At 58.4% G+C, this 27,192-nt stretch overlaps 12 protein-coding genes across 12 annotated transcripts; 7 read left to right on the forward strand and 5 right to left on the reverse strand.

Annotated features, from left to right (window-relative positions):
• Positions 1-295: 295 nt before the first annotated feature.
• Positions 296-2,234, reverse strand: BO66DRAFT_381593 (cytochrome P450; the record flags this gene model as incomplete). Its single annotated transcript, XM_025645964.1, has 5 exons — positions 296-524; positions 619-782; positions 870-977; positions 1,086-1,954; positions 2,020-2,234. Coding segments are annotated over 5 exons (1,531 nt in total), but the record flags the coding sequence as incomplete, so codon positions are not given.
• Positions 2,235-2,776: 542 nt separating this feature from the next.
• Positions 2,777-4,888, forward strand: BO66DRAFT_431368 (glycoside hydrolase family 2 protein). Its single transcript, XM_025650578.1, has 3 exons — positions 2,777-4,226; positions 4,272-4,661; positions 4,730-4,888. The coding sequence occupies exons 1-3, from the start codon at positions 2,836-2,838 to the stop codon at positions 4,857-4,859; spliced, it is 1,911 nt and encodes a 636-aa protein (XP_025500191.1). The 5' UTR covers positions 2,777-2,835; the 3' UTR covers positions 4,860-4,888.
• A 165-nt stretch (positions 4,889-5,053) lies between these two features.
• BO66DRAFT_442168 (MFS general substrate transporter) lies at positions 5,054-6,630 on the reverse strand (the record flags this gene model as incomplete). Its single annotated transcript, XM_025651403.1, has 2 exons — positions 5,054-6,301; positions 6,370-6,630. The coding sequence occupies 2 exons, from the start codon at positions 6,628-6,630 to the stop codon at positions 5,054-5,056; spliced, it is 1,509 nt and encodes a 502-aa protein (XP_025500192.1).
• A 344-nt stretch (positions 6,631-6,974) lies between these two features.
• On the forward strand, positions 6,975-7,974 carry BO66DRAFT_331686 (dienelactone hydrolase family protein; the record flags this gene model as incomplete). Its single annotated transcript, XM_025644101.1, has 5 exons — positions 6,975-7,068; positions 7,120-7,451; positions 7,512-7,577; positions 7,622-7,842; positions 7,908-7,974. 5 exons carry the CDS (start codon positions 6,975-6,977, stop codon positions 7,972-7,974), a joined length of 780 nt encoding a protein of 259 aa, XP_025500193.1.
• A 909-nt stretch (positions 7,975-8,883) lies between these two features.
• Positions 8,884-11,333, forward strand: BO66DRAFT_184389 (threonine/serine exporter family protein). Its single transcript, XM_025642402.1, has 2 exons — positions 8,884-9,046; positions 9,146-11,333. Exon 2 carries the CDS (start codon positions 9,211-9,213, stop codon positions 11,269-11,271), a length of 2,061 nt encoding a protein of 686 aa, XP_025500194.1. The 5' UTR covers positions 8,884-9,046; positions 9,146-9,210; the 3' UTR covers positions 11,272-11,333.
• Positions 11,334-11,759: 426 nt separating this feature from the next.
• On the reverse strand, positions 11,760-13,573 carry BO66DRAFT_460138 (DUF895 domain membrane protein). Its single transcript, XM_025652280.1, has 3 exons — positions 12,163-13,573; positions 12,005-12,101; positions 11,760-11,955 (listed from the first exon to the last, which is right to left on the reverse strand). The coding sequence occupies exons 1-3, from the start codon at positions 13,311-13,313 to the stop codon at positions 11,788-11,790; spliced, it is 1,416 nt and encodes a 471-aa protein (XP_025500195.1). The 5' UTR covers positions 13,314-13,573; the 3' UTR covers positions 11,760-11,787.
• Positions 13,574-14,257: 684 nt separating this feature from the next.
• On the reverse strand, positions 14,258-17,532 carry BO66DRAFT_422912 (putative methionine permease; the record flags this gene model as incomplete). The annotated part of the gene is made up of 6 exons (XM_025650079.1): positions 14,258-14,786; positions 14,906-15,192; positions 15,809-15,896; positions 15,961-16,361; positions 16,418-17,146; positions 17,215-17,532. 6 exons carry the CDS (start codon positions 17,530-17,532, stop codon positions 14,258-14,260), a joined length of 2,352 nt encoding a protein of 783 aa, XP_025500196.1.
• Positions 17,533-18,602: 1,070 nt separating this feature from the next.
• Positions 18,603-20,090, forward strand: BO66DRAFT_331619 (zinc-binding alcohol dehydrogenase family protein; the record flags this gene model as incomplete). Its single annotated transcript, XM_025644098.1, has 4 exons — positions 18,603-18,860; positions 18,915-18,955; positions 19,019-19,467; positions 19,552-20,090. The coding sequence occupies 4 exons, from the start codon at positions 18,603-18,605 to the stop codon at positions 20,088-20,090; spliced, it is 1,287 nt and encodes a 428-aa protein (XP_025500197.1).
• A 629-nt stretch (positions 20,091-20,719) lies between these two features.
• Positions 20,720-22,174, forward strand: BO66DRAFT_460141 (LLM class flavin-dependent oxidoreductase; the record flags this gene model as incomplete). The annotated part of the gene is made up of 1 exon (XM_025652281.1): positions 20,720-22,174. The coding sequence occupies one exon, from the start codon at positions 20,720-20,722 to the stop codon at positions 22,172-22,174; it is 1,455 nt and encodes a 484-aa protein (XP_025500198.1).
• A 158-nt stretch (positions 22,175-22,332) lies between these two features.
• On the reverse strand, positions 22,333-22,883 carry BO66DRAFT_404792 (uncharacterized protein; the record flags this gene model as incomplete). The annotated part of the gene is made up of 2 exons (XM_025648952.1): positions 22,333-22,736; positions 22,796-22,883. 2 exons carry the CDS (start codon positions 22,881-22,883, stop codon positions 22,333-22,335), a joined length of 492 nt encoding a protein of 163 aa, XP_025500199.1.
• A 145-nt stretch (positions 22,884-23,028) lies between these two features.
• Positions 23,029-24,249, forward strand: BO66DRAFT_184453 (uncharacterized protein). The gene is made up of 2 exons (XM_025642403.1): positions 23,029-23,989; positions 24,054-24,249. The coding sequence occupies exons 1-2, from the start codon at positions 23,258-23,260 to the stop codon at positions 24,117-24,119; spliced, it is 798 nt and encodes a 265-aa protein (XP_025500200.1). The 5' UTR covers positions 23,029-23,257; the 3' UTR covers positions 24,120-24,249.
• Positions 24,250-25,638: 1,389 nt separating this feature from the next.
• On the forward strand, positions 25,639-26,953 carry BO66DRAFT_394706 (uncharacterized protein). Its single transcript, XM_025648054.1, has one exon. The coding sequence runs from the start codon at positions 25,827-25,829 to the stop codon at positions 26,571-26,573; it is 747 nt and encodes a 248-aa protein (XP_025500201.1). The 5' UTR covers positions 25,639-25,826; the 3' UTR covers positions 26,574-26,953.
• The last annotated feature ends 239 nt before the right edge of the window (positions 26,954-27,192 follow it).

The raw sequence follows: 27,192 nt of genomic DNA on the forward strand, positions 1-27,192 counted from the left end.
TGTCGTGGTTAAAGTAGTTTTGGTTATAGCGTTGACGGTTATCTTTATTGAAGCAGGGCTTTTCATTGAGTTTTACTGGGAAGTTGAAAGAAAGGGGGGTCCGGGGGTTCTCCCCCGGAACGGTAAACTCTAGTACTTAGGACTAGACAACCTAGGAATATCTATAAAGAACGATTCCCGGGGGAGAACCCCCGGACCCCCCTTTCTTTCAACTTCCCAATAACCTCAGTCTTGAATACTGGGGGAATGTACCGTCCCGGGGGAGAACCCCCGGACCCCCCTTTCTTTCAGCTTCCCAGTATCACGAATATCCCTATACTCCACTGTCCACCCCACCCAAGAACGCCGCTTACTCCCCCACCACCGCGGTGATCCTCGCATAGACGGTCGGAAACCCCCGGCGCGTCACCTGCAGCACCGTCTCGGCCACCATCTCCATATCCTCGGGCGTGGTATCGAACAGCTCGAACTCGAACCGGCGCACCAAGTACGCCAGCGCCAGGTACAGCTCGTTGTACGCGAGACTAGCCCAGCGGCTAACGTTAGCCGATCCCTTCCACGCAAAGCACTCCTCCCACCAACAGCAGAGCTATATTTGGGAAGGGGGAAGGAACTGACTTGATCCCGACACACCCGCGACTCCCCTTGGAGAACGCCACCATATACCGCTTGAGATGCTCGCTCTTCTCGCCCTGCAGCCACCGCTCGGGATCGAAGGTGTCGCCGTCCGGGAAGAGGGCGGGGTCCCGGTGGATGAACCACGCCGAGGCGCCTAGAACGGTCTTCAGGTTGTCAATTTCAACACTCCTTGTCCTTCCAGGGAGATAGTCGAGGGCAACGGGAGGGGGGGTTGGGGCTTGGGGACATACACCAGGCGGCAGCTTGTACCCGTTATACACGAGTGTTTCCGTCGGCGCGACGCGGGGTAGCCGGATGATGGGCTGGGCTAGCCGGAGGGACTCGGTGATGATGGCTGTCTGTTCACCGAGTTTTGTCAGTATCGTTTGGGGAAGGTTGGCAGACAATGCTAGGTGCAGTGTTTCCGCTGAAGACAGGGGGAGGGGGGAGGGAGGGAAGGGGCAGACCAGAAAAGGCAACTTCTCCAACTCGGTCCAACTCGCCGTGCTCGTTGGCGTGGGCAGTACCGTTCGCAACTCTGCCCGTAATCTCTCCACGTAGTCTTTCCTGCTGCCGAGGATGTACGCGGCGTAGGTCAAGATACTCGAGGTCGTCTCCGTGCCCGCCAGGAGGAACTGGACCGCCTCGTCCTGGAAGCGGGCGCGGGTGCGCTCGCTGGCGGGGATGCTGGGGTCCGACAGCTGCGCGAAGATGGTCGCGTGCTTCGTGGGTTTGCGGTCGGTTTCTGCTGCCGCGTCTGGGGTCGCGGACTGCGCGGACAGGGCGTAGATACTGGCCAGGTAGTCGTAAGTGGCGGCGCGACTCGGCTGCAGGGCGGCCAGCCAGCGCGGCGGGATGCGGCGCAGCAGCATGGACATGACCGGGATGAAGCGGTTGAGGTGGCTGGTCGCGGCCAGCTCGTTGACCAGGGTGCGGATCTCGCTGCGGAAGGTCGCGTCCTCCAGGAACCCCTGGCTCTCGCCGTAGGAATAGTAGGTGATCACGTCGGAGGTCATGGCGGCGAAGGCGTCGTCCAGCCGCACGATTCTGTCGGCCTCGTGAAACTCCTGCAGCCGCTGCATGAGTTTCAGCACGCAGCGCTCGGTGATCGGCGACAGCGACTGGATGGACCGCTTCGAGAAGAAGTGGCTGATGGTCGCGCGGCGCGCGTGGTGGTGCGCGTGGTCAATGGTCGAGAACAGCGAGTCCGGCATCCCAAACTGCGGGCCGTATTGCGGCGTCTTGTTGCGGCGTCGCGTGCTGCCGCTGTAGATCTCTTCGTAGAAGGTCGGGTCGATGATGTGCACTTCGTTGGGGCCCACACGGACGATGGGGCCTGGGGAGGTTAGGGAGTTAGAGCCAGTGTTGCAGAGGAGGGTGGGGAGGGCGGAGGTGTCGTACCATACTGTTTGTGCATTTTGATGAGTTGGAAGTGGTATTGGCCGTGTTGGATGCAGTTGTAGTAGAACTCGTATAAGCTGCTGATGGCTGCTAGCTTGGGGCCTGGCACCTGACTTAGAGGGTGCCAGTACAGGCGGTAGACGGTCCGCAGGACGATATACGCCAACAGCCCGATCCCCACGCGGGAGACATTCGTCGCAGTGAGTAACTCCATGTCGGCATGCATTGGTGTAGACCACAAGTTGGTGGGAATCGTCGCGCGGAGAGCAGGTATATATAGCCCCCCTCCATGAGTGCAACACGAGTCCAGACCGACGAATGACCGGCTAAATCTGTGAGACTTAATCTGGACCCCAGTCACGACGGTCGAATCACCGGGTGAACAGACCCTTACCATGGATGCGAGATGGTTTCCCCGCGGAGTGAATGCTTCGGTGTAGCCCTATCATCGTCGTCGGATTACTCTACCCCGCCTTCTGCATCGGAAGATAAGGCCATTGTGCAGCGCGGGTCCAATCTCGGCGTGCCCTAAGCTGTAGGTCACCTTATTCTAGCTGCATGTGACGACTGCAAGTGTTGCAGACGATGCTACCTCACGATTACTTAGTATGTATTGACAGTCCAAGTGAAACAGCTGAGGGTTGTCCGACCACGTCATAGCCGCGGGGTTGATTGACGATCAGTGAACGGACCGCGTGCTTGCTTCCCTCACCCAGCAGAACCAACACAACTTCCTTCACTTCCTATCCACCACTCACCTACACCACCACCAACTACACCAACACCTCTCCACATCCCAACCTAGACAAAAAAGAAATGCCCTACCCTCGCCCCGACTTCACCCGCCCAACGCCAACCTGGCACACCCTCAACGGGCGCTGGACCTTCCGCTTCGACGACGGCGACGAAGGCCTGACGCAGCACTGGGCCCAAACTGGCCTGCCCCCGTCCCCACCAACAACGACCATCACGGTGCCCTACGCCTTCCAAACACCCGCCTCGGGCGTCAACGCGCAGGACACCCACGAGATCCTGTGGTACGAGCGGCTCATCCGCGACAACCGCACGCCCGCGCAGCTGGAAAGCGGCGACCGGCTCCTCCTCCGCTTCGGGGCGGTGGACTACGAGTGTTCCGTCTGGGTTGGGGGGGTTTATGTGGGATGTCATCGCGGGGGCCATGTTCCGTTTGATCTGGATATCTCGGATGCAGTTACCACTGAGGAGAAGGAAACGAACAGAGTGACGATCCGCGTGCGCGACTCGCCGACGGACCTGACGCAGCCTCGCGGCAAGCAGTATTGGGGTGCGGTGTCGGAGGGGATCTTCTACACCCCGACGAGTGGCATTTGGTTGGATGTTTGGGTCGAGGCTGTTCCCTGTTTAAGAATTGGGGGGCCTAGTGAGGGAACCGTGCTGCGAGGGGATGATATTGACGGTGGGAGGTTGCAGGCGAGAGTCGCGGTGGTGGGGCGGAGAGCTGGACAGGCAGCGGAGGTGGAGGTGGAGACGGGGCTGGGCGGGGTGAGGGTTGGTTCCGTGCGGGCTGCGTTGGGGGATTCGGATCGGGTGAGTCTGGATGTGGATATGCGCATGAAGGATCTGGAGGTGCTCGAAGGGAAGAAGGGGCCGTGGGAGGTGGAGGGGTGTTGGCGCGGTGGAGTCGCGCTGTGGGCGCCGGAGCATCCGGTCCTTTATGATGTGACCATCCGCTTGTTCGATGCAGACGGGGAGGTGGTGGATGAGGTGGTTACGACGGCGGGAATGCGGCGCATTGACTGGAGAACCGGCGATGGGACGTTCCGCATCAACGGCAAGCCGTGTTTTCAGGTGCTGGTGCTGGATCAGGGCTACTGGCCTGACACGGGGTTGACGCCGCCGTCGCAGGAGGCGCTGCGGACGGACATCGAGCTGGCGATGAAGATGGGGTTTACCGGGTGTCGGAAGCACCAGAAGGTCGAGGATCCGGTGTTTGTGTACTGGGCCGACCGGCTGGGGTTCCTGGTGTGGGGCGAGATTGCCAATGCGTACGAGTTCAGTGATGAGTACGTCGCGCGCTTCAATAGCGAGTGGACGGAGGCGGTGCAGAGGGATATCAACCACCCGTCGATCGTGGCCTGGACGCCGTTCAATGAGAGCTGGGGGTATCCTTCATTGAAGGATAATGTTCAGCAGCGGAACCACATTCGTTCGGTGTACTATATGACTAAGTGGGTGGTTGCATGGTTGATCTAGAACATTGACTGACATGGCAGAACCCTCGATCCTAATCGTCCCATCAACGACAACTGCGGCTGGGAGCATGTCCTCACCGATCTCACTACCTACCACGATTATACCGATTCTACCGAGCTAGCAGCCACCTGTGCAGACCTGCAAGGAATCCTGGGCCCTAAGGCTGATCATGATATGTTTGTGCCGGCTGTGGACGGCGATGCAGGCGCCAAGCATACACCTGGCGCTCCGGTCATTTGTTCCGAGTTTGGCGGAGTGAACATCACTCCTGCCCAGGGCACGACCGCAGGGGAGAGAGACTGGGGCTACACGACGGCGAGTGACCCCGAGGACCTCTTGGCTCGTCTGGAACGGTTGGTGATGGCGGTCGTCAAGGGGGGCCACACGTGCGGGATGGTCTATACCCAGCTGTAAGTCTATGCTAACCATCTATCCAGGCAGAGCTCGCGTCTGCTGAACTGGGCTGATAGACAACCAGATGTGACATCGAACAAGAAGTGAACGGGCTCTACTCGTACGACCGCCAAGAAAAGGTGCCCGCGGCGCGAGTCAAGGCCATCATGGATGCCGCGCAGCGATACTACCATGAGCACGTAGCGCCGAAATAGACATACCTAGTCCCTTAGATGAAAATTAGAAGACATTACTCCATCAAATGCGACCACGAAAATATGCACTTATCACCCCATTACTCCCTCCCCTAAGATCTCTCCCTCCTGCATTAGGCAGTGATTCGAAAACATTACTCCATCCACCCACGTCCCAAAACCACAACGGCACAACACTAAACACCTTTCGCTCATTACTCTCTCTCCCCCTCTGTCCCCTTTATCGTCTTCCTCCACCCAAACCCCCAAAAGTAAACCGCCCACAGACACGGACTCGCCACCACCCACACCGCGGCCATCACCACCGCCATCCACCCGACCCCAATCGCCTCAATCACCGGCGCGGCCGCCGCCGTCGCGCCGGCGCCCAGCAAACACCGGACCAGATTATTCGCCGCCACCGCGGTGGCGGGACTGCCCCGATTCAGATCGACCATGAGGGTACTCAGGGCCGTAAACGCCCCGGTCAGCAGATGGCTGCCGACGAACAGGGTGACCACGGGCCCGGCCAACGAGACGCGGGACTGCATCACCCAGCCGTAGGCGACGAACACGAGCGCCGCGGCGTAGGCCAGCGGGATCGTGACGACCAGGCGCGCGCGCTCGATGTCGAAGGCGCCGATCTCCTGCTGTTGGTTCTTGATGATGCGGAGGCGCTGCGCGTGCGCGTGCCGTCGGAAGGTCCGGTCCAGCAGGAATCCCACCGTGTACCGCGATGTGAGGCTGCCCAGACCCATCGGTAGGTAGCAGAGGCCGATTTGGATGGTGTTGAAGTGGTAGTGCGTTGCGAGGGTGGTGGTGAGCGTGGTCAGCACGGCGGCCATGCCGGCGTACAGCAGGGCGCCGTAGGTGAGGATGAGGGCGTTCTCTTTGTCGAGGACGAGGCGGGCGGAGCGGAGGGGGTTGAGGCGTTTGGGTCTTTGTGGGGCGGTTGTGGTTGTGGGTGTGGTGGGTGAGGGTGTGGGTGTGGGTGCCAGGGCGCGGAAGATGGGTCGGTTCCATCGCGCCGCCGGGATCGAACCGTTGCCGACGACTGCGCGGCAGGTTTCGGGCAGGAAAAGGGCGATGGCTGCCAGGAACACGCCGGAGAGGATGGTCAAGAACCAGAAGATCCAGCGCCAGCCGCAGAAATGGTCGATCAGTCCCCCGATCACGGGGCCCAGGGCTGGCCCCAGGGTCAGCCCCATGCTGGCGTAGCCGATGTATTTGCCTCGCTCGGCTCGCGTGGAAACGTCGGCCACGACGGCGCTGCCGAGCGCGATGGTGCCGCTGCTGCCGCACGCCTGCAGGCAGCGGAGGACCATCAGGGCGGCGTAGTTGGTTTGCAGGGCAAGGCCGATGTTCGCCCCGAGGTAGATCACAAAGCTGATGAGGTAGGCGGGGCGGCGGCCGTGGGTGTCGGAGAAGGAGCCGATGAAGGAGGGGGCGATTCCTTGGAAGATCTGATCGAGGGGGCTATGGTCAGTGACCACTGCAGTGATAACGGATGTGGTGGGCGGGGAGAGCGTACGAGGTACATCATGACGGTGAGGTTGATGCGCGTGGCGGAGACGTGCATGGCGTCGGCCAGAGAGGTTAGGGCTGGGAAGTAGACTGTGCTCGACAGGGGAGAAATCAGGCCCGCGAACGAAGCGGTGATCATCAGACAGACTTTCTTTCGTTCGGAGAGGATGCTGTAGGGGGCGTCGGGGGACGCATCGCTTCGATTCTTCTCCACGTCGTTTTGAAGATCTTCGGTGGTGGACATCGGTGGCTTTTCCGGGCCTTCCATTGAGGGAGAACCAATGATTGCGATGATATGGGGCCATGTCTCTACGATGGGCTACAATTTCTCTCTTTCATCTTTATACTCCCAGCTTTGGCAGATCAATGCCCGGTTCCGGCCCGTTTCCGGCCACCAAGTGGGTTTACTCTGTGCTCGCACCAATCACACCCACCATCCAGCCGGTCGGAGTTAAGGCTGGCTTTCTGCAGTGCCCGGTCCAGGCTAACAATAAGAGCATAGCGTCAACAGCACGAGGAACGATTTATAGCCGCAACGATTCCTCCTGCGGGGGCTGCCTTTTCTCCTACCCTACAAAGTATTGTACTACATTCCCCTCCGACCGCACAACCATGACCTGCGAAGCCTGCCGCACCATCCCCCCCGTCGTCGCCGAGGGCTACACCCCCAAAGGCACCTACGACGGTGTCGCCGGCCTCAACACCTGTCTGCACCACCCACCTTTAGCATTGTAGACACCACCACTAACAACCCCAGATATCACCGGTTCCCACGATGCCGCTTACGGTCTGATCGACATCTACGACATCTTCGGCCTCTCCAGCCAAACCCTGCAGGGCGCCGACCTCCTCGCCGCCCGGCTGAACGCCGTCGTCCTCGTCCCGGATTTCTTCCACGGGGACAAGGCCGACCCCTCCTGGCTGCCGCCCGACACCCCGGAGAAGCAGGAAGCGTTGACCAAGTTCATCTCGACCCGCACCTCGTGCCCGGACGCGGTCCAAGTGCTGGCGGCTGCTGTACCGGTCTACCGGGAGCGGTTCCCGAGCGTGCAGGCGTGGGCTGTCACGGGGTTGTGCTGGGGTGGGAAGGTTAGTTGGACACCCTCATGCATGAGAACAAAACAGTGACAATGGTGGTGATGAATACAGGTGGCCGTTCTCGCCTCCGGACCGGACACGCCGTTCATCGCGTCGGGTCAGGTGCATCCCGGGTATGTTTCCTTCTCCCTCCCTTCAATGCCAGCCCCCACGTTGACAAGTGCAGACGCATGGAAGCGGCGGACGCGCAGCGGCTGACAATCCCGCACATCGTGCTGGCGTCCAAGGACGAGCCCGCCGAGGTGGTGGAGGCGTATGCGAAGACGATCGCCGAGAACGGGCTGGGCGGGCACGTGGAGACCTACCGGACCATGTGGCATGGCTGGATGGGCGCCCGCGCCAACCTGGAGGGCCAGGAGAGTCTGGCCGAGTATAAGCGGGGGTATGTGTTCTATCCTTGGGTTTGTTGACTCTGCTTGTTGTGGAAGAGTGCTGACTTCAGGACAGGTATAACCAGTTGGCGGATTTTTTCGAAAAGTATTTTCAAGGGATGGTTGGTGGGGCTAAGATCTGAATGAGGACGGATATATTTGCTGGCATGAAGGTGGAAACACGGGGCGAAAATTCCGTTTTGGCGATGATGGATCTCGTCCATTAGTATATACTCATACTCATACACTTTGGTAGACAAAGAGCGATCCCGGGGGAGAACCCCCGGACCCCCCTTTCTTTCAGCTTCCCAGTATCACTCATGAATGATTTTATGCACGCACTGTCAAATCCGGTGAAGGACGCGCGGCTGACACATCGGCTAGCAGGAATAGTGTGTTCCACCACTATTGGCCAGACGGGCCTCTGAGCTCCACTGCACCCACCAGTCAGACAACTAGTCACATGACCCGTCCTCGGAAAGGCTTGCCTGCTCTCAGGCTCTCTCTCTCTCTAAGCTTTTGCCCTACTCTGCTTCCCCCCGTCTATAATCCGTCTCGCTATTGTTTCTCGAAGAGCACATCTTCTACCTCTAGCCCCGAATCCAGTAAGATCTATAGATAGCTCACAAGCCATACCGCCATCCCGTCAGCCATCCCCCCCCCTTTACCGTCTGCAACCCCGTGCCAAGCGAAGCGAAGCTTTGCAGTGGGGGCGCATCCGCCGTTGTTTCACCTGGTCTTCCAATAATGGCCGGCCAAGGGGGGTTTGCATTAAAATGAATCATGGGATGATGGCTGCCAGTTGCCCCGTGGTTCCATCCCATCTTTTTCCCCCGGAACTGAACTTTTTCTCCTTTTCTTTTTTCCTTCTGGCAAGTGCCTGGCCTCGGCGCCCTGACCGTGATCTCTCTCTCTCTCTATTTTTGTCCGTCCCAAAATAATGCTCCTCGAGGGACACACCGCGGCCTCACCGTCGTGATCTGTTGATTTGCATCTTTGCTAGCCGATAGTATCCCCTCATCGCCACGAACCGCCGGTGGGTCGATCGTGTGGTGTTAGTGACTTCACTTGTCTTTCCCCGGCCGGTCTTTTTTTCTCCACGTTCCCTTCTGTTGGGTTTCTTTCTCTTTCCTTTCCTTCCATTCCCTCTTTTTCTCCTCCACGGGGTAATTTTGAATCTGCTGCTTGGTTGGAAGACAACCTACAGTACAGCATGTGAGTATGCCTCATCTGCCCAACCCAATACTCAAACACACCCTATCACTCCCTGCTCCCAAAACAACCCTCCGACTGACCGCTCTTTCTCCGACGCAGGAACCTCGCCTAACACCGCATCCTGATTATGCCGACACACCACCACGACGACCACCACCACCACCATGTCCAGTTCAACCGAGACCCTCGACCCGGTCCACTCCAAGACGAGCTCCACGCCGGACTCCCACCCCGCCGATAACCACACCGACCATGGCGTCGACGAACGGCCGTTGACCGGCCACGACACTCCCCAAAATGGAGGCGGCTCGCACCAATGGGGGGTGCTCTTCAAAGCGATCAAAGACGGCACCTCGCATCTGGCCGAGAAGCTGGGCCGGGACCCGGACGGCGGCGACGGACTAGACTCGGCCTGGCACCCGGAGGACTACGGATACCAGGAGGACATCGAGATGCGGGACATGCTGGCGCCCGGGGAAGGTGTCGCGGACGACTCGTACGGCAGCCAGCTGCAGTCGCTGCTGGGCGCGGACGCCGCCATGTTGGTCAACCGGTTGGGGCTGGCGCGCGAGCTGCAGGCCGGCCTGCCGCCGCGGACGGCCGAGGAGGAGGCCGCCGAGAAAGAAGCCAACCTGGCGGGCGGCGTGCTCTGGCACCTGCTGGGGCATCAGATGGGCCATGATCCGGAGAGGACGACGACGAACACGACGACCACAACCGGTGGGACGACACTGGTCGGAACAGAAACGGGGACGACGCAGTCCGAGGACGACGCGCTGGGCCCGCTGCCGAGCGAGGTGCGCAAGCGGCGCAAGAAGAAATGGTACGCGGACGCGGACAAGGACCCGCGCAGCGCCAAGGAGCGGCGCAAGGCGCGCGAGGCGCGGCTCGCGGAGAAGATCGGCTCGCTGCTCACGCGCCAGCGCTACCTGATGCAGCTGTGTCGCGTCATGATGAAGTGCGGCGCCCCGACCCACCGCCTCGAGGAGTACATGCAGATGTCCGCCTTCGCGCTGCGCGTCCACGGCCAGTTCTTGTACATCCCCGGCTGCATGATCATCTCGTTCGACGACCCGCTGACCCGCACGGCGGAGGTCAAGCTCGTGCGCATCATCCAGGGCTGCAATCTGGGCCGCCTGGGCGAGGTGCACAACTGCTACAAGAACGTGCTGCACGGGAAGCTGTCGGCCGAGGAGGCCCTGCCCGTGCTGGACGACATCCTCACGCGGCAGAGCAAGTGGCGCACCCCCTGGATGATGGTGCTGATTGCCGGGCTGATCAGTGTGGCGGTCGGGCCGTGGGCGTTCGGCGCGCGGCCCATCGACATGCCCATCATCTTCGTGCTGGGCCTGCTGATGGGGTTCATGCAGTACATCCTGGCGCCGCGGTCGGCGCTGTACTCGAACGTGATGGAGGTGTCGATCGCGATGCTGGTCTCGTTCCTGGCGCGCGCCTTCGGCAGCATCCGCCACAACGGGGAGTACCTGTTCTGCTTCCCGGCGATGACACAGTCGGCGATCGCGCTGATCCTGCCGGGGTACTCGGTGCTGTGCAGCAGTCTGGAGCTGCAGTCGCACCAGATCACGGCGGGGTCGATCCGGCTGGTGTACACGATCATCTACTCGCTGTTCCTGGGGTACGGGGTGACGGTGGGGCTGACGATCTACGGGCTGATGGACGACCAGGCGAGCGAGCAGACCTCGTGCTCGGCGGAGAGCCAGCTGATCTACGGGAACACGTACATCCAGCATTTCGTGTTTGTGACCATCTACATCGCCTTCGCCGGCATCGTCAGCCAGGCCCGCCTGCGCCAGCTGCCGTTCATGTGCACGCTGGGCGTGTCCGGGTACGTGGCCAACTATTTTGCCACGACGTACCTGAGCAGCCAGATGGCCAGCATCATCGGCTCGTTCACGATCGGGCTGCTGGCCAATCTGTACAGTCGGGTGTGGCACGGCCACGCGGCGGCGGTGATCGTGCCGGGCATGTGGACGCTGGTTTCGTCCGGGCTGGCGTCGAGCGGGTCGATCGTGGCCGGGTTGCAGTACGCCAAGGCAGTCAAGGAGGGGACGGCCAACACCTCGTCGAACTCGATGGTCGAGTCGCTGTTGAGTCTGGGCGTGAGTATGGTGCAGACCGCGCTAGGGATCACGGTGGGGTTGTTTCTGTCTGCCTTGGTGGTGTATCCGGGGGGGAAGCGCCAGGGCGGCTTGTTCAATTTGTAGCGTGTGCATTTCGCAGTCTTCTTCTTGTCTATAGTTTTCTTGTCTATACTCTGTCTGTCTTGCATTTGCGGGCCTAGTAGCATTAAGCATGGGTGTTTGTATCTGTCGCATTACCCCCTTCTTTTCAAATCCCAACACCCTCAATCCTAAGCACTGGGGGGAATGTACCGTTCCGGGGGAGAACCCCCGGACCCCCCTTTCTTTCAGCTTCCCAGTAAAGCTCATAGTAGGCATCAAGCAGGTTAGGATACATTATAGGATTCAAGATCGAGTGTTACTGGGAATCTGAAAGAAAGGGGGGTCCGGGGGTTCTCCCCCGGGAAACGTCTATTGCAGGCATTAGGATACGGGTGTCTGTCTATTGATGAAATGTGCTATATCAGCATGTGCACGTTCACTCATAACACAAAAGCATGAGGTTTTGTCTACGTCACTCTCTACCATTAATCATATAGTATACCCAGCCGTATGTCGAGCACACGCTCCCCCCATCTGTCGTCTCGTGCGAATAACCCTCTACTCGTCAAACGCAGCCTCCTCCTCCCTCTCCCTCTTCCGATCCCCCAGCGTCGTGCCAATCTGCCTGACCACCAACCACGCGGGGAACACGGAGATGGCCCACAGCCCGAAATTGAGATACGTGCCGCCGACCGAGGCCATGATCCCGACGCTGCTCAGCCCGTACTGCCACATGTCAGTAAATTTGAATCCGTCATTCTGGTACGCAACTCACTGAAACCGCCTGCACGGCCGACTCAGTCCCGCGCAGGAGGGCCGACAACCGCACCACCTCGCCTTTGTTGCGGGCCAAGTTGCCCACCACGAAGTACCTGCGCACCGCGTCAGCGACCACCAGCCTTACCCTTTCTCCTCAGAGGAAGGCCCACTCACAAGAACATATAATTGACCTGAAACATGGCCACCCAGAAGAGATAGAGCACCCAGCCCCTCGCAAACCCGGGATCCGCCCAGTCGAGCGCCGCCTGGTCCTTCTCCCGATAAATCGAGGTAATCACGGTGGCCCACACCCACACGCCGCCCTGCAGGGTCATGACGACCGCAAAGACCCCCCTGGCCTTTCCCTTCAGGCTCCCGCGGGAGTGGTCAAGCACATACCCGAGCCCATTCCCAGCCAGGAGGGCCAAGCACCCGGACAGAAAGCTCGCCAGCGCGCGGGCGCGTACGCTGAACCAGAGATCGAGGTAAGTGAACATGACGGCCTCGGTGTAGATGGCCTGGGCGATGAGCGGGAGGATGAGGAGCACGTTCTTCGAGCCGAGGAGGCGGACGGTCTGCTTCAGCTCCGCGCGCACCCCGTCCTCCAACAACCGCAGCTGCACGCGCACGCCATCGCGGCGCTGGACCTTCTCCGGCGGCGTGAGCAGCATCCCCGCGACGGGGCCGCAGGCCTGCAGGGCCACGAAGACCAGGAAGACGGCGTAGCTGACGCTGCCGGCGGTGTTGCGGTCGACGTTCAGGCCGAGGTTGATGGCGCCGCCGAGGATCTGGCCCCCGACGCGGAAGGAGAGCCACAATCCCAGAAAGAAGCCCTGGCGCGCGGGTTCGGGGTACGCGAGCGCGATGCTGCTCTCCGCGAGCCAGAAGAGGCCCGCGCTGAGGCCGCAGAGCGCCGCGCCCAGGAGCAGCAGCCACGAGCTGTGGAACCGGTTGTTCGTGTACAGCCCCGCCGCGTACGGCGCGTAGCCGATCGTCCCCAGCATGAGCGTGTATTTCACGCCGATGAGCCGCACGATCGCGCTGCCGAAGAGGCACGAGACCACCATCAGGCAGAAGGTGAGCGCGTTGGCCGCGTCGACGAGGTACGGCGATTCGCTGCCGCCGCCCCCGAGGGAGTTCATCGCCGTCCAGAGCCCCGGGGCGAGGAAGTTGCAGAGCCCGAGGATGAGCGCGTTGTAGGTGGTGCTGCGGTACCATTTGGGTTTGGCGGGAGGATGGGAGGGGGAGGGGTCGGAGGGAGAGGGGTAGGGCGGCGGGCTGGGAGGGGAGGGGGTTGTTGAGGTTGGGGGGAACTTTTCGGACATTTTGCCCGGTGTGCTGTGTGGATTCGTTAGAACGAAGGGGTTCTAGCACCGAGTATACCAGTGAAGGTATCTGGAACGAAGAGAGGTAGAGGTCGAGGTCGAGCCGTGTAAAACAAGGGATGACCCCAAATTGTTATATACTGCACCCGACACGCCTTGCATCGTGCAGATAGGCCGTAATCTAGACCCTACCCCCCCAGGAATGTGTCTCGGTCGAGAAAGTTGCCATGCTGCATGTTGCAGGATGGGGTGGGAATTACGTGCTCGCACGGCATTTTAGCCTGCAGATGTAATCCTTAGCCTCGATGTCATCTTTAATTTATATCGCTGGATAAGAAAATAAGCTAAGCCCCACGTGAGCGATAGCGGGAAAAGAATTCCAACCCGCCAACCGTCCCCTGTCCCTACCATGATGAACACCCCCTCATCCCCCTTCTTTTCAGCCTTTCAGCAACTTCACTTCTAAGTGCTGGGGGAATATACCGTCCCGGGGGAGAACCCCCGGACCCCCCTTTCTTTCAACTTCCCAGTAACACTCAATCCTAATCTAACTGTCCTCCTGCAGTACAGCCGACTAACCAGTGACCACTAGCCCTAATCACATCACCCCATAAACTGGGCAAAGCCCAGGCTGCCGGTCTCCCCTGTATGTTATATCTATATCGACAGTACATCTTGTGCCGTTCAATGCTTACTACAGATAAGCTTTGCCAGGAAGCTGAAAGAAAGGGGGGTCCGGGGGTTCTCCCCCGGAACGTGTTAATTCTAAGACTTAGGGTTGAGTGTGACTAGGAAGACAAAAGCCCATTAACAAGACACTATATAGTAAGTAGTACGCAAGTAGTCAAATTACCGCTGCATCCTAGCCTCTCCGTCCCGCGAGCAGCATTCCTCCCCGCCCTTCCCGGAAACCCCAACCCAGCACTATACCAAGTGGGAAAAGTCTACTCCCGATCCTCGGGCGTAAACACCAGAACCCGCACCTCGATACTCTCCCTCGCCTCCTCGTTCTCGGTCCCCGGGATCACAAACGCGCTGTGCGGCACGCGGCGCGCGCGCCCGTCCGTCTTGCTATCGTAGCACTTGATGAGCGTGACCCAGTCGGGCGTCTGCGCGTGCCGGTAGTACCATTTCGTGGCGGGGTTGGCGCGCACGGCGTAGGTCTCGCCCTCGCGGTCCGGGTAGATCAGCTTGATGGGGACGAGGTCGGCGTCGTCGACGGTGTGCGCCTCGGCCACGGCCAGCGGGTCGCGGCGCACCGTCTTCAGCGGCCGCCACACGTTGATGATCTGGTGGCGGCCTTTCAGGAGCTCCGCGGCGTCGTCGGGGAGGTGGTGCGAGACTCGCGAGACGGCTGCGGGAAAGGACTGGTCGATGTGCACGCGGTGCACCGGGGTGCGGAGCTGCGCCTGGGCGTTGGCCGCGGGGCGGCGGATCGTGTGGTCGAAGATGTAGGTACGGGTTGCGCCGGTCCTGCACCCAGTGGTCATTATCAGTTGGCGGCTGGAAGGCGGGCGGAGCGGGGATATATAAAAGGTGGGGGGAGGGGGAATGGAGGGGGCGAAGGGAAAGAGGATGGGAGGGAGACGTACACTTCCTTCAGCAACCGATCCACCTCCGGGTAATACACCCGCTTGATCTGCTCGTCATCCAGGAAGTCTTTCTCCGCACTGGCGTGAGGGTGGAACTGGAAGCCGTTGCCGTCCAGCGTGTACTCGGCTTCGTGGCCGCTGACGTCGTGGATGGTCGTCGGCACGGCCTCGGACGGCCGCTCGAAGGAGTCGGCTTTGCCCGCGTAGTTGGGCCGCAGGTGCGAGCCGTCTTCGACTTCTTTGATGTAGTTCAGGACGGTGTGGACGTCGTGGGGGGAGGTCCGGGGCTGGGGCGTGGATTTAGTTTGTGGGGGGAGGGTGTTAGAGGCGGGGAAGGAGGGGATGTCCCCGGTGGGGAGGTGGACTGCTGCTGCGGCCATTTTCTTTCTGTGTGACTTGAAGTGTGGTATAGATGACCGTGGATGTGTCTGGTGGATGTGAGGAGAGCAGATCTACGCCGCTATCCACGGTTATATATCCCACCGCGATGGTTGCTGTGTGCTCACCACACACGCACACAGCATTTGTCAGACAGAGCACGTCATGCCACGCTGATAAATCCAACCTACCCTCCAGCGATAATTGGTCGTCACATCTCGGACGGATGATGCAAACAGCATAGCATTGTACTCGTTCATATCCATGTGATGTCGGAGCGCTATAGACAGGGATGTCTTGGAGGGCGCCAATTACAAAGAACGCGGGGAATGCTGATTTCTAATCCGCTGCAAGGAATGCATCCGACTGCTCCGTCGCTTGCACCGAGGACCTCTACCAGAAGTGGGAACAAACAGTACTATTGGAGATTCTGGGGCTGTGACGCTCGAAACGGTGGTCTGATTATCAATCTATCTAGAACTCGTATACGCGCACTAGTTTGGTATGGGTTGCTCCGTCCTCCACCTCGGCCTTTTCCTCCTCCAGATGATATCCGCCCCACCGGGGCAGCAGAACCGTCCATACGTACCAGTATAGCACTCCAAACACGATTCTACAATAGTTAGCAAATGCCGAGAGAAACGGGGCAGGGTGCGAGGATAGGGGCAGAAACATACACGCCAGTTCCAACAATCGCATACGTCGCGTAGAAGAAGCCCACGTCGCCCTTGCCGCCCTCTGGCGGGAAGAAGGGCGACGCCAACAAGACCAAGGAGATGAGCACGCGCAGCCACACAGCGGGCAGCCATGCCTTGAACGGACGCGGGAGGTCGGGTTCCTTGTAGCGAAGCAGCAGGAGCCCTAGTGTGACAGCTAGACTGAAGAACTGGCCCGGATAGCCTTCGACATCCAGGATAAAGTTGTAGACGTCGCCTTGGGGCGGCAGGGCAATCACCAGGACGGAGGGGATGTAGTGCACGATCAATCCACCTAGCGGTGCTCCGAACGGTCGCGAGGACGAAAGCACCTTTGAGCAGGGCAGAAACCCCTGGCGGGCAATCTCTTGGTTGACACGGGCCTGACAGCAATGAGCATTGACCCCACTGAGAAGGGCGATAGAGGCTGGGGACATACCAACGCGAAAGTCACTACCATGACGTTGCCAGCGGCCGAGATGGCAATGGCCAGAGGAAGCAACGTCCTCCCGATCTGATTCCCGAACAGCCGCTCAAACAGCAGCGCTGCCACGAGTTCTCCGCTGTTCTTGATCTCCTCGATCGGGACCACCAGAAAGTAAGAGACATTTGCCAGAAAGTACAGCGCCCCCGCCGTCAGGAGCGCCGCAGGACACACCGTCTTGAGAGTGCGAACGGGATCTCGCACCTCGTTCATGACGTTGTTCAAGTTACTCAGCCCAGCGTACGAGTAAATGACCTTGAATAGAGACGTGGACAGCAGATTCCAGCTCCAGTTGGAGTCCTCCCACAACGAATCCCACGAGCTGAACACACTTCCCCGCTCATCCCCAAACGAGGCATCCGTCTCGCTGGGCGGACGCACGAGAATCACCCAGATGCCGGTCAACGAGATGGCCCCGACCAGAAAGATCTTCAGCCATCCCAGCACGTTCTGCACCCAGATGCCCGTCCGCAGGAAGAACCCGTGCATGATCGTGACAACCGTAATCAACCCCAGCGCCAGGACCTTGTGCTGCAGCTCAGTCGGCTCGACATTGAACGCGAAGAAGGTGTACTTGGCGAAGACGATGCAGTTGCTGGCCGTGAACCCCAGCAGCACCGCCTGCACGGCGATCAAGGTCGAGGCCAGGAAGCGCGGCCGCGGGTAGGTATATTCCAGATACACCTGCGGATGTTATGTCACTACTCAGACTGTTCCCCTCTATGCGAGAAGATCCATGCCAGGCAAAATACCTTATCGCCGCCCGAGCGAGGCAGCATGCACCCATACTCCAGCGACACGGCCAGCCCACACGCGGCGAGCACGGTGCCCACCCCCCAGATCAACAACGACAGACCCACGCTCCCCGCCGATTTGACGATCGAGCCCGGGGTCGCGAAGATGCCGCTGCCGATGACGCGGGAGATGACGAGGATGTACGCGCTCGTCCAGGTGAGGGTTTTGGGGCTGTTGGTGGCCGGTCGGGCGGCGGATTCGGCGTCGGGCACCTCGTCCGGGAAGACGGGTGTGCTGGAGATACCCAGCAGGGGCTGTCGTTCGGCTTGGGTCATGATGGATCGGTGGCTGGATTTGGTGATGGGGCTCAGTATCCCCTCGAGGTGGGAAGCTTTAGAAACAGGAACAGCTTAGATACCCAGTTCAAGGTGTAAGCAGCAGTTTGTTTGGCGTGGCTGCTTGGAAATCAGCATCACACGCAGGCACGTCATTCTGTGCGCATGTTGTGTGTTCATCCCAGCTGATAACGACTTATCTCAAGGCGAGAAATCACACAGCCTCGGGGAGGTGCGTGGGAATGACACGTCCGAGGAGGTCATGCCGGAAGTGTCTGTAGAGGTTACCTATCACATAGTCGGACACCTCTTGAGCTGATCCGTCCGACCAGTGTGTGCTGAATATAAGATAAATCCAGCGCAGGTCGTCCCCTGGCAAACTGATCCATAACCCCCAGCCGATGTTTCAGGAAACGAACGCTTGAAAGCAGGAAGGCGACGTCGTCAGCAGCGGTCGCAGTTGCGTGCCATCCCCTCATCCGCCACAAATCACATCATCAGGACCGGGATACATGCCATTTGCCTGCGGTGTAACCTGGTTGGTGGCTGCGCTCGCCCTCCCAAAAACTGGTCGAACTTAGGGCTTTCTGCCCTCATCCGCTTTTTCGACTGTCTCTCACGGATCCCAGTCCCGCCATGATGAGGCAGAGTGACGAACTGGCGAGATTAGATCCGATGACTGTAATATGGGAAGCTGCCTACTTTTGTGTCTTGTGTCTTGTGCCTTTGGGGTCATCATCCCTTGGATGCGACCGACGATCATGGTCGCATCCTGGACGGGATGATACCATCGCTGCGTGCTCAGCACGCCATCCCACCCCCGCCCCGCGCAATGCTGCCCTTCCCCAGGCGCGATAACTGGGTTTTTGCTGGGCGATTATCGCCAATCGATCGACCCTGTGGTCCGTGTGTTCCGGGAGATAGAGATAAACCTGCAGAGGGTGAGTTTCTCGGCCGGGTGACAAACGCATACATATCTGGATCGCGCGGGGTGCAAAGTTCCTGCAAATTCCATCAACTTGTCGTTCGTTGTACAGAATACACGCACGCAAGCACACATATCCGGCATCATGACCACGATAGCGACCTACACCGTACCTCCCTCGCTGGACGACAAGTACCCTCTCGTGTACGACAGCCCTGTGCGGGTTGAGCAGCGCTACTACCCCGAGAGCGAATCGATCGAAGCCCCAGCCCCAGCACCAACGCAGGCAGCGCCGCAAGCCACTCAGCGCGCCCTGCTCCTCCACGGCATCGGACAAGAGTATACCCTCGTGACCGATCATGCCATCCCGTCCATCCTGGGTGAGGAGGAAATCCTAGTCAAGGTATGACTGTGCTTGTACGCTTCATTTAGCTCCTCGACTCTGACATATCTGCAGATCCAAGCGATCGGGCTCAACCCAATCGACTGGAAGGGCCCGTACGTGTCTTCCTTCCCCCCCCCCCCCTGCCCCCTCCACACAACCCACTAACAGCGACGCAGAGCGTATAACTTCGGCATCCCCGCTCTCCCCTGGATCAACGGCCGCGACCTGGCCGGCGTGGTCGTCGCCGTGCGCGACCCCGTTCACCCGCGCATCCGCGTCGGCGACCGCGTCCTCGTCCCCTCCACCGACTACCGGGACATCCGCAAGGCCGCCTTCCAGCAGTACGCGGTCGCCACGCACTTCAACGCCGCCCGCATCCCCGACCAGACGGGCGTGCACGTCAGCGCGTCGTTGGGGGTGGCGTTTGTGGCCTCGACTCTTGCCTTGGGCGTGTCTCTGGGCCTGGATTTCTCGACGATCGCCGCGTGTCCCGGCCCCAATCTCGTGGATGCCGTGCAGTCGGTCGATGCAGCGGAGATCCCGGCCGACGTGTGGGAGGAGTGTTTCTCGGCGGTACCGGCGCAGGACCGCTTGCGGAGGGGCGAGTGGCTGGTTATATGGGGGGGTGAGTCTGCGTCCCTTTCCCTCGTTTCTTGGGGTTGTGGATGCACTGTCCGGTTGTTGAGTGAAGATGACTAATTTATGATAGCCTCTACAACCACGGGGATGATCACCCTGCAACTAGCGAAGCTAGCAGGCCTGAAGGTTCTCTGCGTCACCGACGTCGCCCGCCATGGGGCGCGCCTGCACGCCCTCGGGGCGGATGTGCTGGTCGACCGACACGATCCCGCCCGCGCGGTGGAGATCATCCACGGCGTAACGGGGGGTAAGCTGCGGTATGCGGTGGATATCGTGGGGCGGGAGACGGCGACGCTGCTGCAGGGGGTGTTGGATGCCACGGTGCGCGAGGATGGCTCGCATGCGCATCTGCTGGGGTTGACGGGATTGCCCAAGGAGCGACGGGCCGGGATCAAGTATCATACCGTGCCCATCAAGCTGTTCCATTCGTCGGTCGGGGTCGGGGAGAAGATGGTCGCGTGGTTGGAGGAATTGCTGGCGTCGAACACGCTGCTGGGGCCGGAGGTGGTGCGCCATGCCGGCGGTTTGGAGGGGGTCAACGCGGCGCTGGATACGCTGCGGCAGGGGAGTGTGTCGGGGAAGAGGATCGTGGTGGACTTGGAGGGTTGAGCGGGGTCCTAGGGGAAGGTTGTAAATAGTTTCAATAGATTGGATTGTGAATAGGCATTAAAATGATACAGGTACAGTACTTGAATACACCGGCTGATTCGATACGGAGCCGGCAGGCTTGGCACTGTCTTAGGGTTGACGTGCTGTATACCCTTCATTGAGCATTCTACAATTCCCCTTAGGATAAACATCATGTCACTCGAAAGCACCCCTTGACATTCAGCTGTTGCGATAATGCGTGTAAACCCCCACTGCCAAGAGATCACAAATGGCAGGTAAATCAACCCGTGTCATCATCGGCACCGCATCTGGCGCAATCGAGGCCGCCTCGCACGTCTTCCGAGACCCCTCCATTGGAAGAATGTTGCGACACAACCTCTCGGGCGAGTCATGAGGGGTAATTTGGTGGCCAGGACCGATAAGAATGTTTATCTTTCTCCAATTCCGCCGCATATAACAAATAACCCAAGCACACACCACCACCATACGCAAGACTGCACTTTCTCCCTGCCTCCCACACCCCATATCCCTCACCTCTACTCTTACTCGCAGGAGTACCACAATCGAGGGTAAGGCTTCAAATCAACCAATTAATCAACAAACCTCGTCTCTACTCGCCAACCACCAAAATGGGCTCCTCCACTCCCCCCAAGAAACAGCTCATCCTCAACGCCTTCGCCATGCAATCCCCCTCCCACCTCAACCCGGGCCTGCACCGCTACCCGCCGGACCAAGGCCACAAATACACCTCCCTATCCAATTGGGTGCAACTCGCCCAGAAGCTCGAAGCGGCCAAATTCCACGCCATCTTCTTCGCCGACGTGCTCGGCGGCTACGACGTCTACCGGGGCCCGGCCAACCTGACGCCGACCATCCCGGCCGGCGCGCAGTTCCCCATCAACGACCCACTCTACAGCATCCCCGCCATGGCCGCCGCGACGCACAGCATCAGCTTCGGCGTGACCGCCTCGACGACCTACGACGCGCCGTACGCGCTGGCCCGCCGCTTCTCGACGGTCGACCACCTGGCCCAGGGCCGCGTGGGCTGGAACATCGTGACCTCGTACCTGGACTCGGCGGCGCGCAACTTCGGGCTGAACACGCAGATCGAGCACGACGAGCGCTACCGCATCGCGCACGAGTATCTCGACGTCGTGTATCAGCTGTGGGAGGCGTCGTGGCGCGACGGGGCCGTGAATGCCCATGGCGACGGGGTCACGGGGTATGCCGACCCCGCGGCGGTGCGGCAGATCAACCACAAGGGCAAGTATTTTGACGTCCCCGGCCCCCATCTCTGCGAGCCGAGTCCCCAGCGCACTCCCTTCCTCCTGCAGGCGGGCACGTCGAGTGCCGGGAAGAGCTTCGCGGCCAAGCATGCGGAGGCGATCTTCTTGAACGGCCAGTCGCCCGAGCTGGTGCGCCCGTCGGTGGATAGTGTGCGTCAGCAGGCGAAGGAATTGGGGCGGGATGCGAATGCGGTCAAGATTGTGGCGGGGGTGTTGGTCATCGTCGCGGAGACGGACGAGAAGGCGTGGGAGAAGTTCCGCGAGTATGGCAAGTACGGGGACAAGGAGGGGGCGCTGGCGCTGTTCGGGGGCTGGTCGGGTTATGATCTGGCCAAGTACTCGGATGAGGAGGATTTCCGGTTCGTCGAGGCCCCCGCTGTGCGCAGTATGGTGAACCACTGGGCGAAGACGGTGCCGGGTGGGGAGGGCAAGAAGTGGAATAAGGCGACCATTGCGGAGTATCTGGTCATGGGCGGCAATGGGACGAAGATCATTGGGGATGCGAAGACTGTGGCGGATGAGTTGGAGCGCTGGGTCGAGGTCGCCGATGTTGACGGGTTCAATCTTAGCTATGCCAGTGTGCCAGAGACGTTTGATGATATCATTGAGTATCTGGTGCCGGAGTTGCAGCGCAGAGGGTTGTTTCATACCGAGTATGAGGTGCCAGGGGGCACGATGCGCGAGAACTTCTATGGGGTCAGGGGGCAGACGAGATTGCCGGAGAGTCATCATGGGGCGAGGTATTTCTGGAAGGAGGGGGAGGAAGTTCCTAAGTATACTTTGCAGGAGAAGGAGTAGTTGGGCCGAGAGGTGTGGGTGAAAATGTACTTTACAAAATTTAATGCTATTTCACATTGATGTGTTGAGAAAATAGTCTGGCACGGTAGCCTCTGCTTGACAGGATGTCGTCGATGATTAACATGTGTTCTTTATTGAAGAAAGACTGCTCATCATTCCTAGAACCAATACGTCTTCCCCGCTATGCTCTCCGGATTGCCTGTAGTCCCCGGTGCCACTCCCACCTCACGCAGCCTGGCTTTCAACCGCGCAGTGACTGCCGCCGGATACTCGGACGACGAGTGAGCGGGACCCTTCCCCGTCGCGGCCATTTGATCCGTGAGTTGATTGTCGGTCCTGAAGAACGGCACAGAGAGAACACCGCTGGCGTTGGCGCATGCCTGATACAGTGCCTTGAACCTCTCCTCGCTGTATCCCCCGCCGGTGATGACTGCGCGTGGAGCGATGGTGAAGTCGTTTGGGCCAACCTGAGTGTGGAGGGCTGATGCTGGAGGGGCCTTCCCTGCGAGAATGAGCGGGACCTCCTGCTCTGCAGCGGGGAGGTTGTGGCCGGCGTAGACAACTGCTGTCGTTTAGTCTCATCATATGACTATATGTCGGAGCAGAGCGGTGATTGCAGACCATTATACTCTGGGAGCATGTGTGTGCGGACAAGGGCTGCGACTTCGCGCTTGGCGCCACAGAGAATCACAGGGATGGCGGTGGTCATGTTGTTGATCTTGTATTCAGAACTCAAGGATGTGAGACCGGAAGCCCAACATTCCTTGCACCTTTATGTAGCAGGTGAATGATGCGATGGGTTTCTGGACCGATTACAGAGCGCAACGCTTCGGACGTAAATTCAGCCCCGAGAAACTTGCCGCCTTTACTGCATCATTGGCTGTATTGCGGCTAAAGGACGTGGGGCAGATACCACTTCATCTGAAAAGTCATGAAGTCATCACGATCTTCGGAGTTGATGTCAACCCCGAGCATGAATAAGCAAACCCCCCACATCACTCCAGCATATAAACCGAACATCAACCCTCGAACGAGATCATCGGAATTTTGACTCCAAGATATCTGTTCAGAACGGCCCCGACAATGTCAGATCCACCCAAGCCCCTCCATGACAATGTGTCACGCACCAAATCCAGCTCCCCACTAGGGCGAGCCGTCTTCATCGGCCTCCGCGCCGCCGACGTCTGGTGGCAGTACAGCTTGTTCAGCCAGGGCTGGGCCTCCCAGCTCATAACCAAGCTGGGTGGCTCTCCCGTCGTGGCCGGCAACGTTTGGGCCACCTCCAGCAGCAGCCTTCACATCTACTACCACCTCGTCAGCCTCCTCTCCCTGGGCAGCAGCATCAAGCAGATCGCCGCCATGCTGTTCGTCTCCGAGCAGGAAACCCGCGTCGGCTCCGCCGCCCTGATCGCCTTCTTCAACACGGCTTTCAACACAATTAACACCCTCCTCGCCATCTGGTCACGCACCTCCCAAGCCCCAGCCTCCACCAGCAAGACGCTACTGGACTTCATCCTAGCGAACCCCACCGTAACCATTGGCTTCAGCGCCTACCTCATCGGGATATTGACAGAGGCGGTCTCCGAGTTCCAGCGTCGCGCCTTCAAGAAAGACCCCGCCAACAAAGGCAAGCCCTACGGCGGGGGTTTGTTCTCGCTGGCGACCAATATCAACTATGGGGGGTATACCGTTTGGCGGGCGGGGTATGCGATGGTGACGGGCGGCTGGCCGTGGGCGGCGACGACCTTCGGTTTCTTCTTCTGGGATTTCGCGGTCAGAGGCGTGCCAGTGTTGGATGAGTATCTGGTCGGTCGGGTAAGTGTACCTTTAGTTTGGTTTGAGTTTGCGCGAGTGGTAGAACTGGCTGACGTCTTTTTAGTATGGGCAGGCTTATGAGGTTATCAAGGCGCGGGTGAATTATCGGTTGATTCCTTGGGTGTATTAGATGCCTCTGCGATTTTTTGGAGTGGGGGTGGTAGCTGGAAGCTTGGTATGACGGATGAAAGGTATTGTATGATGATGCTGCCAGCTTGGTAGATTTTACTGTCAAGCGAACTGGAGACGGCAGGCTTGAGGACTCCTGTAATAGGTTTTAATGAAATTTAGCGTTTGCCGAAAGTACCAGATGCTTCTGTTTTGTTGTGTGGTGAGTATCTACTTATCGGTATCCAGTGGTACCGAAAACGGCTCTAAAATGTAAGACGAATGTTCTTCGGGAATACTTTGTTATTTGCGATGGAGATGATCCATGATATCGGGCAATTCTCCTCCTGTTCTTTTGTTTTTGTCCTTTCAGCTTCCTGTTATAAGTCAGAGACAAGTGAGCAGAGGACAAGCCTCGAACTCGGACTATTATCCTCCCTGAGAAGTCTGGGTGTTACGGCAGAGGCAGATTCGATTCCCTAGGACGTGGTGTTAGATTCAACCAAAGCGTTGTATAGTGGATCATTACCGTTCGGGATGGCGAACAATTCAAGGGTCAACCCAGTATTCCAGAAATCCAGCCCCAATGCAGCGTACGGTTGTCAAGAGGGGGGAGGGCCTTTTCCACACACAGGCGCAGTGAATGTTGTTGCCTTTTGTTTGGTCAGCTTCCACTGCAGGTGAGACATCAGAGGAAAACTCAGTCAAAAGTCCCGATGACTATGCTGGCTGTATGGGGCCACACCAACAACTAGGACCCTTGTTTGAGGCGAACCTCCTATCCCAATGCCTGAGGCACCATTGTGGGGCATTTAGCCTGTAAAGAGAGTAGGATCCAACGGAAAGACCCTGAGCAAGATTGAATATGGCAGGCTTCGATGCTAGACGCTGGGGCTGTGCCAAGTAGCGTATAATTGAGCCGGTAGCCGGTGGTTGTGGGGTGTCGGTTGTCGCCTTGAACCGCCGGCCTCGGCCCGACAATTGCTTCGGGTGGAAGTATACCATCATATCCGATGATCAATTATATGGTTGCCTAAAGGAGAAGACCCCGCAGCCCCATCATGATAGTATAGGCAAACGCTATTATTTCCTAGTCTACCCTGAGTGATCGATTTTGAGCTTTCAATTGGTGCGCGCTGCGCATGGCCCGCAAGCTCTGCCAGCTCCTGGTGGTACCATCTTGGCGATTAGACCCCTAAAAAGAGACCCTGTTGGAGTTGATATCCACCTCAGTCAATGTAAATTTCGGGAGCATTGAGATCGGTGCCATCGCTTCCAGTAGCAGATAAGGCATGGATATTAACAGGAAGTCCCTGTGTGGTAGACCTTTCTCTGGATACCACCACCAACTGTTCGTCTGTCGTGATTAGAGGATCTATTACTGGCCAAGTTCGTGTCTCAGCAATGCAGTCCGAGTAGCTGTCTGCTTATATGTCCAGGACCTAAGTTACTATCAAAACATCGGATGTCAGCAACCCCACAGATGACTCTGTCTTATCCTAAAAAGCCAGCGTTCCTTGGCGACACCTGCCCCGGCGCTTCAAATTGCTGCCTAGAATCGAGATCAACTAGTATCCAACAGTATCCACAGCAACAAATATAGATTGTTTGTATATCTGTTGCAGCCACTACATTCTAAATACAAATCACTCAAGATCACACACAAGTCTTAACTTCAGCTCCCAACTCTCTGTCCCAATTGTTTTCTAAGCAATTCCTTCCACCCACCATGCCAACCCTCAAATCCACCGCCGCTCTCCTCGTCTTCGCCCTTGCCCTAGGCCCAGCAGCCCAGCCCATCACACAAGCCACTATGAAAAACAACACCAATGACGAGACCACATGCGCCGTCTTCAACTGGGACCGCCAATCCGTCTCCTGGGACGAATATCCACCAAAACGTGTCAGCGCAGCCTTCAACTGCCCCAACACCACTACAACCACGAGTAACAACACCAACGCCTGCGAGATCACGGGGACGGGGGGATACGGCACCTACTACGCAGTGACGAACCTCACCGGCCTTGCCGCGGGTCCCCTGACGGCCCTAGTCCAGAAGGCGGTCGATAAGAAACAACTACAGACAAGCAATTTCAGCGCCCAAGCCACAGTCTATGAGGGGGTGGCCCGCACGCCCCTCGCGCCAGGCCAGTCGGCGTACGCTGTCGAGATCGGCCGCAGCTACTGCTTCACGGGGACAGTTTCTAGCTGCACGGGCGGCGACCACCAGATCGCCGACGACACGCCCGTGCAGGTGTGCTCACCCCTGTGGCAGTATGTCCGCACGGTCGGGAACGTGATCGTGGCCTACGGCGGAATAGTGAATGTGACTCGGGAGCAGGCCGCCAACTTGACCGATCCGTTTGCCGGTCAGAACGTGACGCTGCCGAACGGGGCGGCGAGGGGGTTGGTCGTCGCGGGGAATGGGTGGTTGACCGGGCTGGTGGTTGCGGTTGCAGTGGCTCTGATGGTTTAATGTCCTTTTGTGTATGTTCGGATCTATGATCTTGTTTTGTGAGTTATGAGATAATGTGCTTATGACTAGTCTATAGTGGATCCGCAAGTCTGCCAGCTTACGATACAGTTGATTTTGTTATTTGTTCTTTGTAAATGTGATGATCGAGAGAACTTGTCTTCTTGCCTTTTCCTGTTTCCGTCTTTTTGTCTTTTGTTTTTCTATTTTTTTTTTCTTTGTTTCTTTTGGATCTCTTCTCTATCTTGGCACGGTGGTGGGATTTGTAGGAATAGAAATGAACACAACGCTCAGGGTTGTATACTTCTATATGTATAGCTGCCCTGAAAATGTCCCTAGCTTTTACCAGAAAACAACTTATAGTATACTGTACAATACCAAACATAAATCACCTCTTTCATCCTTTACGAGCATTTACTAGTGGTTTTCATGTTCTATGATAGCTATATGCTACCTGTAATCAGATATGACAGATTATTCCTGTCTACATTGAACATTGACATATTACTGTTCAGCTCTGCACTGCTCACTAACACACACTTCTTTTGCCCAAAAAGAGATGGAATTAATATAGAACTGGCTTTGTCAAGCATTGGTGCCTTACAGCAGCATAGCCTATTCC

The sequence above is a fragment of the Aspergillus aculeatinus genome (assembly GCF_003184765.1).
Source record: "Aspergillus aculeatinus CBS 121060 unplaced genomic scaffold BO66scaffold_51, whole genome shotgun sequence".
NCBI classification, from domain to species: Eukaryota; Fungi; Ascomycota; class Eurotiomycetes; order Eurotiales; family Aspergillaceae; genus Aspergillus; species Aspergillus aculeatinus.

What these genes read in the sequence shown, in the direction of transcription:
- BO66DRAFT_431368 (XM_025650578.1), top strand. Translation starts at nt 2,836, where the DNA reads ATGCCCTACCCTCGCCCCGACTTCACCCGCCCAACGCCAACCTGGCAC. An exon ending in TCGGTGTACTATATGACTAA is followed by an intron (nt 4,227 to 4,271) that starts GTGGGTGGTTGC and finishes CTGACATGGCAG; the next exon opens with AACCCTCGATCCTAATCGTC. An exon ending in GGGATGGTCTATACCCAGCT is followed by an intron (nt 4,662 to 4,729) that starts GTAAGTCTATGC and finishes ATAGACAACCAG; the next exon opens with ATGTGACATCGAACAAGAAG.
- BO66DRAFT_184389 (XM_025642402.1), top strand. Translation starts at nt 9,211, where the DNA reads ATGTCCAGTTCAACCGAGACCCTCGACCCGGTCCACTCCAAGACGAGC.
- BO66DRAFT_460138 (XM_025652280.1), bottom strand. Translation starts at nt 13,313, where the DNA reads ATGTCCGAAAAGTTCCCCCCAACCTCAACAACCCCCTCCCCTCCCAGC. An exon ending in CAGGTCAATTATATGTTCTT is followed by an intron (nt 12,102 to 12,162) that starts GTGAGTGGGCCT and finishes CGCGGTGCGCAG; the next exon opens with GTACTTCGTGGTGGGCAACT. An exon ending in CGGCCGTGCAGGCGGTTTCA is followed by an intron (nt 11,956 to 12,004) that starts GTGAGTTGCGTA and finishes GACATGTGGCAG; the next exon opens with TACGGGCTGAGCAGCGTCGG.
- BO66DRAFT_184453 (XM_025642403.1), top strand. Translation starts at nt 23,258, where the DNA reads ATGTCAGATCCACCCAAGCCCCTCCATGACAATGTGTCACGCACCAAA. An exon ending in ATGAGTATCTGGTCGGTCGG is followed by an intron (nt 23,990 to 24,053) that starts GTAAGTGTACCT and finishes ACGTCTTTTTAG; the next exon opens with TATGGGCAGGCTTATGAGGT.
- BO66DRAFT_394706 (XM_025648054.1), top strand. Translation starts at nt 25,827, where the DNA reads ATGCCAACCCTCAAATCCACCGCCGCTCTCCTCGTCTTCGCCCTTGCC.